This window comes from Peromyscus maniculatus, chromosome 17, assembly GCF_049852395.1.
Source record: "Peromyscus maniculatus bairdii isolate BWxNUB_F1_BW_parent chromosome 17, HU_Pman_BW_mat_3.1, whole genome shotgun sequence".
In the NCBI taxonomy this organism is placed as follows: Eukaryota; Metazoa; Chordata; class Mammalia; order Rodentia; family Cricetidae; genus Peromyscus; species Peromyscus maniculatus.
Window position 1 is genome coordinate 3,682,501 of NC_134868.1, and position 11,204 is coordinate 3,693,704.

General features: G+C 54.3%; 1 protein-coding gene across 2 annotated transcripts in view; it reads right to left on the reverse strand.

Moving 5' to 3' along the window:
- The window catches only part of Sin3b (SIN3 transcription regulator family member B), a 37,931-nt gene extending 27,971 nt beyond the window's left edge, over window positions 1-9,960 (reverse strand). The window contains exons 1-4 of one of the 2 annotated variants that reach the window (XM_006989904.4): window positions 9,807-9,960; window positions 9,111-9,217; window positions 7,255-7,408; window positions 1,827-2,024 (exon numbers count right to left, since the gene is read on the reverse strand). In XM_006989904.4, the coding sequence (XP_006989966.1) occupies window positions 1,827-2,024; window positions 7,255-7,408; window positions 9,111-9,217; window positions 9,807-9,905 (558 nt within the window). In that variant the 5' untranslated portion in view covers window positions 9,906-9,960. The remainder of the gene's footprint in view (window positions 1-1,826; window positions 2,025-7,254; window positions 7,409-9,110; window positions 9,218-9,806) is intronic. The other variant, XM_006989905.4, reaches the window with a different exon arrangement.
- Between the last annotated feature and the right edge of the window lie 1,244 nt (window positions 9,961-11,204).

Consider the following 11,204-nt stretch of genomic DNA (forward strand, 5'->3'; position numbering starts at 1 on the left):
GAGGGGAGGGGAGGGGAGGGGAGAAAAAAGGAAAAAGGGAAGGGAAGGGAAGGGAAGGGAAGGGAAGGGAAGGGAAGGGAAGGGAAGGGAGGAAGGGAGGAAGGGAGGAAGGGAGGAAGGGAGGAAGGAAGGAAGGAAGGAAGGAAGGAAGGAAGGAAGGAAGGAAGGAAGGAAGGAAGGAAGGAAGGAAGGAAGGAAGGAAGGAGAAAAAGAACTTTAGCTAGAAATATGCCACCTTATACTCAATGTCATGGTTCAGAGCACAGTGCTGGGCCCACATGACAGCAGACACTGTAGCTCACTGCCCCTTCAGGAAGGGGAGTTGTTTTGTTGGGTTTGGTTTTCTGCATAGTGCTAGGAATAAACCCGACAAGTCCTGTGAGCAGCACCCTCGCCCCCAAGCGGAGAGTCAAGTCTTGGCATTACAGATCCTGCAAGGGGGACAACCCCGAGCCCCTGATGTTCTGGGCTCGGTTCAGATGCCCCGACTGCTCTCGTTGGTTTTGAGGATCTCACAGTGGCTCAGGAGGCAGCCTGGGTTTGGAGCAGTCCAGGCTGCCCTTGGACTTACAGCAATCCACCTGCCTCAGCCTTCTGAATTCTGGGATGAAAGTGTGTGCCACTACATCTGGCTTCAAACCACTGTTTAAAAAACACAACTAGTCGGGCGGTGGTGGCGCACGCCTTCAATCCCAGCACTCGGGAGGCAGAGCCAGGCGGATCTCTGTGAGTTCAAGGCCAGCCTGGGCTACAGAGTGAGTTCCAGGAAATGCGCAAAGCTGCACAGAGAAACCCTGTCTCGAAAAAAATAAATAAATAAATAAAATAAAAAAAAAATAAAAAACACAACTTAGGGACAGGCAAGACGGCTCAGCAGGCAGGTGTGGTATCCCGGACAGACAACCAACTGGGAAGAGTGACAGGGGAGCAGGGCCACTTCTCCTGCCCCGATACGCAGACAAAGCTGAGGTTCTAAACAGGCTGATCCCACAGCAGAAACCGATGGAGTGGACATGCTGTGGCTGGCACTCGGGCATGTCCTCTGCCGCCACCAAGCTTCCTTAAACCAGGGTCACCACACAGGATAGCAAAGGGGTCACTCGTGTTTGCTTGTTAGGTAACACACTGTTGTCTGGAGGTTAACTGCACCCAGCTGGCTGGTGTGCCCCCAAGAATGCAAAACCACACCAGCACCCCACATGTACGTCCTCCCTAGAGGCGCTGCTACTCTGGAAGCCACAATGTCACTGCCTGAGGTTTCTCCATCCACGTAACTCAAGCTGCTTCTCCATCACACACTGATGGAGCCTGTGCTCTCAAATGGGGACTACAATTGGGGTTCTCCAAGTTCACGGAGAGCCTAGGTTAGTTCTGACAGTGAACGTGTATGCTGAAGAATCTTATTTATCTGTGCAACTTTGTGTTGTGGAGAGCTGGGGACACAGCCTGCCATATTTTAAGTGTTAGCTGTTGAGCCGGATCACAAAGTTTCCTTTGTAAGAATCAGGGCTGTGCACTTCGACCCCCGGACCTTCGCAGGGCTCTCCCCGGCCTTCTTTCTCCTGCGACTGTACCAAGGGTTGGCTTACACACCTCTCACACGCACCCCTCCCTTTCCGTCCCAACCTACTTGACCCCCTCAGAACTAGACTGACAGGGGTGTGTGTGTCCTAACTGAGGAAAGCCAGCTAGAGTCTCAGGCAGGGTGTGACTTACAGCAAATATCTGGCCAGCTTGTGAGGTCCTGGTCTTCACTCTCAGCTCCTAAATGCCAGACAATACCAGGTGAAGCCAGGCCCCAGATGCTATGGGGGGCTGGGCCTTACCTGGTAGGTGTGAAGGATCTCTAGGAAGGACCTGTAGATCTCAGGGTGGTCCAGAAAGCGGGTCTTGATCTTGTTCACATAGCTGATAGCGTTGTTGAACTCCACCGAGTCCGACTCCAGGGGCACCTGGCCTCTGTCCTCCTTGTAGGACATCTGCTTGAAGTCCTCGCCACAGTCACCATGGCTGTGGGAGTTCTCCTGCAGAACACAGGCAGTGAGTGCATGGGGTGGTCCGAGGACGGTGAACTGTCACTGCATGCTGACAAGCACTGCTTCTCTAAACCCTGAGGACCCACAGGAACAAAGTACTTCCTCCCTCTGGAGTCTCCCCATGTCTCCAGGTCTCCTGTGCCTGGAACTGCAGTTTCAAACAAGGCCCACTCCTGTACTCCAAAGGCTGGATCTCCCTATGCAGCCTGGCTTCAACTCTGCCCAACCTCCTGCCTCAGCCTCCCCAGAGCTGGCATAGAGGTTTGCTTTCTACTCTTAAAAGATCTGCATGCAGGGGAAAAGTCACAAATCCTGGGAGCTGAACCTTGTTGGAGCTATGTGTGGGGCTATGTGTGATGTCCCCCATCTTAGCAAGACTATTCTCAAGTGGAACAGCGGTAGCTGGCTTCAAGGGACCATCCCAGTGCCTATACATCTAGCCACAGCTGGCTCAGGGAATTCTCACAACAGGGCCTCTGAGTGCTAAGCCCCAGGACAACTCAAGTGATAGCCATCAGTCACCAGAGCCAAACAATGAAAAGCATCTTACCTGTGCCTATTTTTCTCCAGCTATAAACAGAAACATGTATTTCTCATCTCTATGGAATCCTATTTTGCAAGAACCAGCATCCTGGTGTTTGCTTTTCTGGCAGTTCTAGGGTGGAAGCTGGGGCCTTAAGTCCAGGCGGGTACTGGACTGGAGCTGTAGCCAGAGTCTCCAGGAACACCCCACCCCTCTGCATTGGTCACTGTCACTACAATTCAGCCCGAGGTTCTACCTGGATACCATGCTCACCATGACCTTCCAGAACCTTCTGTAGTGACTCTAAACATCTTTCCTGTTTTCCCCAGCAGCTCTGCCCTCCTCTGGGCAGGAGGCACACATATGGCACCTGAATGGTTTCTGAACAACAGATCATTTTCCTCAAGAGGCTGGAGGTGCCAGCACCAAGGGGTTTGGGTTCCTGAGGAAAGGGCTGTGCTGCACCCTCAACACTTCTTAAAAGAATGCCAGCAGCCGGGCAGGGGTGGTGCACGCCTTTAATCCCAGCACTCGGGAGGCAGAGGCAGGCGGATCTCTGTGAGTTTGAGGCCAGCCTGATCTACAGAGTGAGATCCAGGACAGCCAGGGCTACACAGAGAAACCCTGTCTGGAAAAAACAAAGAATGCCAGCCAAATTTAATTAGTGCCCACCCAAATGGCCTCATCTGGTCCATGTTTACTCAGTCTCCAGATAGTAGCCCCTTAGTATCCAAGTGGGGCAGGTTCCACACATTTCCAATGTAGCCCAGCATCACACAGATGTGCACGGCCCCACAAGCACTCAGCATCTCCAGGCACACTGTCAACAGTCCACACCTTGTGGACTAGGGAATGACAATCACATTCAACCCAAGCATAGGCTGGGGTGTGGCTCAGATACAGAGCGTACACGCGCTCGCGCACACCCCCTCAGCCTGGGCAAGGACCAGGTTCCATCCCCACCACCCTAAGTCAGTATGCTCAGCACACATGTAAGTTCTCTGAAATGTCCAATGTGTGGTGAATCTGCAGGTGCAGAACTCAAGGATCGAGGCCAACTAGTGGTGTTCTCAGGTCCTAGGGCTGAGCTTCAACAGACAAGCAGGAGCCACAACTGGGCTGGCAACAGTGGACAAAGTGCTCAAAGCCAAAGCTGAGGACAGACACCGACTGCAAATGTGAGCCAAGGCTCTCAGGGACCCGCCTGCTGCCCACCTTCAAGGTCTCGGGGCCTGGGTTTGCCCTTGGCAAGACTGGAGTCTCCCCAGCCACTTACGGACACGCTCCAGCACTGTATGGTTCCTCTGGTCCCCTGAATAAGCCAATACGGCATGACAGAGAGCCAGCTCTCTGGCTGGGGACTCTGCAGAAGGCACTAGACGGTGAGTGAGAACAGTTACTATGGCAACAGCCTTCAGCTCCTCAATAATCCAACAGAGAATTTCCCTACAGCCAGCAACTGCAATCCCACAAAGCAGATCTACAAAACCAGAAAGACTCACACACCAACATTCAACGACACACAATTCACAAAAGCCAACAAAAAGTAGAAACAACTCATCCACCAGATGAATGAACAAAACATGGTCTATCCAGTGGAACATTACTCAGCCAAGAAAAACAAACAAACAAACAAACAAACAAACACTGCCACATACTATGATGTGAGTGACTGACACAAGGCAGACACAAGAAGGCCATCATATATAATTACATTTATGTCAAATGCCCACAACAGGTCATATACAGAAAGCAGATGAATGGTTAGTAGGACCTGTTTCTGGGGTGATGGAATGTTCTGGAATTAGTGGTTAAGATTGTACAGCTGTAATACAATTTTCTACTGTATTCTTTGGAAAATAAAAAAACCACTCCAGAGCCTACACACCGCAGCAGACAGGCCCTGCTGGGGACTTCCTATAACCGCCCCATCCTCTCTTCCCCTTGGGGTGAATGTTAAGACAGCTGGTCCTCACACTGTGCCCCACATCTGCCCAAGAACCACGTGGCCCTTCTGGATCTTCAGGAGCCTAAATGAGCAAGTCACCAGCCCGAGCTGCCAGGGCCTCTCCCTCAGAACCAACCTCCACCTCACCATGGGAAGGCCCAGGCTGGGTCATACACAATTTACCTCACTGACCTACTCCTGGGTCCTGGCCTCCAAGGTATGGATGGGTCCTCTCCAACCTCTTGGGCCTCTGGACTCACCTGGTTGATCCTGACCCAGCAGCAGGAGTCTTCCTAGACATCCCATGTCCTGCAAGCCTACCTCTTGGCTCCCCTCCAGCCGGGCTCTACTTCCCAGAGAAGGGGCCCATTCCCCCACGGCCTTCCTCCTCCCTACTTGGACCCACCCCTCAAAGTCCCTGCTGTCAACTGTCTCTCAGTGAGAGTCCCACACCCCGAATTACACTGAGGTTCCAGCTCCAAGGAAGGGGGGTTCAGAAATAATCAGACATACCTAGCTCTCCAAACACGGTGGCCAAGGCCCTCCTGCCGGTCCCCCCAAAGAGGACCTAGGGAGCTAGGTGTCCTGTCCTCACCTGTCCACTGACATCTGGTTGCCTATTCCTCCCTTGACACAGCTCAGTGACAGAGAAGCAACTAGGAAGGCCCACGTAAGGGTCCTGTCTCCTCTGAAGAGCTTGGTCAGGACGCACAAACACAGGAACACACACTTCTCACGGCTGTGAGGGCCACTGGGGGCTGAGGCCACATCTCCCAAGATGCTTCCTCAGGGAGAGGCCACAGCAGATCACGGTTTTCCAAGCCTCCTGCTTGTGGCCTGGCTATCTATCCCCTCCCTTCACAGAGGCAGTTAAGTAAGAGTCTTACTCTGTGGCCCAGGCTGGCTTTGAACTCACAGCAAATCTTCCGGCTCCTGAGGGCTGGAAGGACACCCCGAATCTAAGGACTCAGCCCTGCTCGCCCCTCAAGCCCTGTGTTGTCAGCGGGGGCCCTGGTGCTCTCCCTGGCATTGGGAGGGGAGAGGCCCTGGGTGCTACACCACATGCCAGAGTGCCAAAGTCCTCACAAGGAGGAACGCGGCCCAGGAGCCCCAGCACAGGAGCCCCAGCAGGTGGGGAGCGCCCAGCACCTTTCCCAGCACAGAAGGACAGTGCTCGGCTGCGGTTGCCAGGCCAAACTCATGAAATGGAAAAGAAAGCACAACGCTGCGTTTCAGTGACGTCAGGATGCAGGGGCAGCAGGTGCTTATCGTTTCAGCACTCTGGAGCTGAGGCAGGGGAATGTCAGGTTCCCGGGCCAGCCTGGGCTACAGAGACCATGTCTCTAATAAGGAAAACAGCAAAGAGAACACTGGGAGAATTGAAACCAGCAGGTGCTGACGTGTAGGAACCTGTAAGCTCTCCTGCTGTGATGGTATCTCAAAGGCTCCAGGAATCCTGAAGGAGATCTCCTGTGAACCTTCAGAAAGCAGGAAACACCTGGATCAGAATCAGGGCTGAGCACTAACAGGCCACCACTGTCACCGAGATCAAGGGGCTCCCGAGTACCCTGAGGGAATGTGACTCAAGACTGGCAGAGGTACCCTGCTCATGGGTCTAAGACTATCTTTGTCATCCTTTCTGTAAGTCACTGTGGGCCCTTGGTCACCTAAGCTGCCTACGGAGGGGGTTGGGGGGGAGACTGCTGCTGGCTTCACTCTCTGTCCAGAGCCCCGTACGATGCATAGGGGACAGCCTAGCCCCGTGACTCACTCTGCTCCCTGCAGCTTTCTTGGGAGTGGCACTGACGTTCAGACAACATACACACTCCAGGAGCTGCTCCTGGCTCTGACAAAGCTCCCACTGCTCCACAGCTCAGCCACACGAGTTCCAGCAGTTATTCCTGCGAAGGCTTCTGTGGCCGTGGGGCCTGGATTCCAGGTACGGGTGGGAAATGAAAACCCTTGAGAACTCAGTGGCATGTGCTTCTTCTAAGTTCCCTCTGAAACTAGCCAGGGCTTCTGGGCTTCCGGGGGCTGATGGGCAGGACCAGCAGAACTCACACAGGAGCCCCTCAGAGACCTGCCAGGGCCACACCACCTTCCCAGAGTCCCTCTCCAACTTCACTGAAAGCCCGCTGTGGTGGCAAACTCTGTCATCCTAGCATTTGGAGGGCTGAGGCACAATGATGAATTTCAGACCTGTCTGTGCCACGCTGTCAGTGGCGGAGTGGGAGAACCACAGACAGAGGCTGCAGAGCCCAAGCCTGGGCAGAGGAGGGAACCGATGGCAATCCCATGAAGTGACAGAAAACAAAATGATTCCCATGCACACAGAGGAACCACTTGGTTTTACTGGTGACCTGAATGAAAGCCATCAGATCCCACTGTACACTTTGGCCTGGTAGACTTGTTGGCAAAGCCCTGAAGCCAGACCTCAGCAAACCAGTGATACAGTGACTCTGAACATAAAATTCTCCTTGACTCCATCACCACCCCAAAGTGCTGGGGACGGAACCCAGGGCTCTGTCCATGCCAAGAGTTCTCCCCGACACTGAACCACACCCCCGGCCACTACACTCACTTGGGGATGCAGAGGCTGCGTCTGTGTTTCTACCTTGACGTGGATAGAAGCAATTAGAGAACCTAGAACAGGCCGTACAAAGGCTTCCAGCAACATCACAACAGGCCCGGCTGTGCTCCCTGTGGGGATGACTCTCCAGGTCCACATCAAGTCAAATAAAACCTACCTGGCTGGTCAAAGGTGACTGGATGTTCAACTTGCCGTTCTTGGGAATGTCTATGCGGTACCCGAGCGGGAGGAAAGCATTAAACCCCACAATGAGGTCAGGGTGCTCATGGAAGAGCTGGGACACGCGCCTGATCACTCCAGGGGTGTCAATGCTGGAAAAAAGAATGCAGGTAAGCACGAGTCCTGGGAGCAAACCTGAAAACCCCCTCTCAAACGCCCACGAGGTCACCACAGCCAGGCTAGAGAGAGGACACAGACTCCTCAAACGGGTCCCACCATGTTCTTGACTTGTGTGTGCCTTCGTTCCCCACCCCCACAGCTCCACCCCCATTTGAGACAGGGTTTCTCTGGGTAGCCCTAGCTGTCTTGGAACTTTCTAAGACCAATCTGGCCAAGAACAAGAGTTATGCCTGCCTCTGCCTGGGCTAAAGGCATGCACCACCATATCCCACTTCAAAAAAAAAGGAACCACAATATGAGACCATCTGTGACTCCTAAGCCCAGTTCTGAAAATGTCTGAGAATCAACAGAAGGCCACAGTTCTCCGAGCATGTAAGAGATCCCCTAATAGTTTAAAAATCAGGAAAGGGTGAGGATACATCTTGGGTTTTTATTTTCAAGACAGGGTTTCTCTGTGTAGCCCTGGCTGTCCTGGAATTCTTTATAGACCAGGCTGGCCTCGAACTCAGAGATCCATCTGCCTCCGCCTCCTGAGTGCTGGGAGTAAAAGCGTGAGCCACCACCTCCCAGCCATTTTGGCTTTTTTGTTTGTTTGTTTTTTTTTCCAGACAGGGTTTCTCTGTGTAGCTTTTGCGCCTTTCCTGGAGCTCACTTGGTAGCCCAGGCTGGCCTCGAACTCACAGAGATCCGCCTGCCTCTGCCTCCCCAGTGCTGGGATTAAAGGCATGCGCCATCACGGCCCGGCCGCTTTTTTTTTTTTTTTTTTAACTGAAGAGGGCGAAGTGCTAACACCAGAGCCTTCCAAAGCTAGGGACTGGAAAGATGGAGACACAGGGAGGGTCATCTTCTGGCCTCAGTATCCTGAATATCCAGAAAACCAGCCTAGGCCTTTCACACTCCCTGAGAGCAGACAATGGCAGAGCAGTACCAAGATGTGCAGGAAGCTGGCTGACAGTCTGAGTTCCAGTTCCACTCACCTGTTACTAGGGTGAGTCCCTTACCTAAACCAAGCCATCCCTCCTAGAAAGTTCTAAAAGACACAGGCATGACTCGGAGGCACCCCACGACACCTAACTGCTGTGCCCACAGCAGTTCCTGTGTTTTATGTCCCTTAAATCCATATAGGTGCCAAATTAGAAAGTGCTAGGAGAAGCATCTTGTGAACAAGATTTAAGGAAAAAATGGTGCACACACATACATAAACACCCCCGACCATAAGTAACATTTTCTTGAAGTATTTACCAAAAACTTCCCCAAAAACTAACACTCAAAAGTTGTACCTCCAACCTTTCATAAACAAGACTCTTTAAACATTTCAAAATTATTAAGTGTAAGTTTACTGTCTGCACGTGGGCGTGTGTCAGCTCAAGTGCAGGTCAGAAGACAACTTGCACAAATCAGTTCTCTCCCACCACGAGGGTTCTGGGGCTGGAACGCAGGGGTCAGGCGTGGAGGTGGCCACTTTACCCTCGGAGCCCTCTGTCCAGGCCCGGATCTCTCCCACTCCCCAATTTCTGCCCTCCGACCAGGAATCCCCTGTGACTGTTTAGGACGCTTCCCGGCCCACCAAACCTATGCAAGGTCACCAGCCTAAGGGCGGAGGTGTAGTTAGTGGGGGGGGGGGAGTGTTCACCCAGCCTGCTGCCCCCGGGTGCAGAAGGCCCTGCAGGTTACCTCTGGCTTTTGAACTCCTTCATGATCTCCAGGAAGCCATTGTAGGTGGCAGGGTCGCTGCCGAAGCGGATCTTCACCTGGTCGAGGTAGGTGAGAGCGTCCTCCACCTGCGAAGAACGAGACGGCTGCGGGTGGGCAGGGGTCGCGCAATGCACAGGCCGTGGGACGGAAGGCCAGGGACAGGGAAGGGGTGGCGCGGGGCTGCACAGGGCCTCGAGGGTAACTGCGGGGTTCCGGGGAGGGCCGACGAAGAATACCGAGGGCCAGCGGCCAGTCCCGAGGGGCCTCGGAGGCCCGAGGAGTTCCGGGTTGAACCGAGGACCGGCGGGGAGGACCGAAGGGTCTCGGGGACGCCGCGAGGTCCCCTGGAAAACCGAGGGGCGGCGAGGAAAACTAGGGGCCGCCGAGGAGGGCCGGGGGGTTCCGGAGCGCACCGCGGGGTCCCGGGGATGACAGGGGCCGCGGGAATGACTGAGGGATGTCGAGAGGCATCTCCAGAAGGACGGAGTTGTGGCGAGGAGGAATGAGGCGTTCGGGGGACACTGAGGGGCCGCCGGGGTGACCGAAGGATTCGGGGGAAGGGGTGTGAGGTCCCCGGGCCCCGGCTGCGCAGAGGAGGCCGAGGCGGGGCCGCACGGCGGGGCGCCGGCCTTCGGGGCTCCGGGTCCCCAGGAGGAGGCTGGGGGCGTCACTCACGTGCACCGGCAGCTTCTCGTGGCCTCCGGAGCCCGAACGACCCCAGCGGGAGCCGCCGAATCCCCGGCCCGCGGAGCCTCCGCCGCCTGCGTGCGCCATGTTGGAAGTCAGAGCCGCGACTGCCCCGCCTCCGCCAGAGCCCAGGTTGCGCTTGCGCGGGCCCCGCCCCTAAAAGGTGGAGAGTCGTGACGTATGGTGTGGGCGTGTCGGCACGAGGAACTCGCAGGAGGGGCGGGGCTGCCCGAGGGGAGGGGAGGGGCTGCCCGAGGGGAGGGGCGGGCGGCTCTAAACGCGGCTCCCCTAGGACTCTGTGGCGACCCGGAAAACCAAAGAATATTTGCTTTATTCTATTGAGGGGTGGAGGTGGGGAAAAGTAATTTTCTTTTTTTTTTTATAGCAAAGTTGGAAAACATTTCAAAACGCACTAATTTTATAAAATTCACATATCGGTGTTCGGGCTCGCCTTGTCATCTCAGTGCCAGGAAGGCTGAGGCTGGGGAATCACTGAGAGTTCCAACCCAGACTGGGCTACCTAGTTAGGACCATGTCTTAAAAGAAATTGACATTTAGACGTTGACATCGTCTCAAAAACAGAGACCGTGATAGAATGAAAACAAGTCCACATAGCTGTTGACCTGGAGAGAGATTTGTAAGGATCTGGTTCTTCCTGGAAAAAGTTTCTGGACTCCTGTTCTGTGGGGTTGATGTGGCAGTGGGCTGTGGGTGAGCAGCACCCATTCTAAAGCCACGTGGGCTGAGTTCTTGCACTAGCGTGTGCCTGTGAGTGAGTGTGTGCCTGTGTGTGTGTGTGTGTGTGTAGGTAAGCGTGCTCCTGTACGTGTATACGGAGACCAGAGGTGGACATTGGTGTCCCCACCGGACAGGGTAGCCAGCGATCCCCGTCTCCAGGGCTGCGGCCCTGGGCCACAGCCAGCCAGTGTGGATCCTAGCAAGCCCCTTTCCCACTAAATCTCTCTCCAGTCCCACTTTCTTGATCCCGTTCACAGCCTGGTTGGAGCCTGGACCATGCCACCGCCGCTTCCAAACTTAACTTTGTGGAGCAGGGGCTGGGGCCCAGGGCTCTGCACCGGCTCTGTGGAGCCACATTTCCAATCCTTCGTGTTTTGAGGCCTCCCCGGGTGGTAGCACAGGTTACTCTCCAACTTTCAATCTTGTAATTGCCCTGTCTTCACGTCCTGAGTGCCTGGAAGACAGGTGTGTCACCACTCAGCTCAAGATTTCTGTCTTCCCTTGTTTAGAGCTTTTGTAGGCTTATGGCAAGACAAGTTCATGAGTGTAGGTTTAAAGCGCAGATACACAAGGAGGTCCATCTGATGCCACTGATGTTAAAATTAAAAAAAAAAGAAAAATACACCGTATCTACTTGCGGGTGAAGCT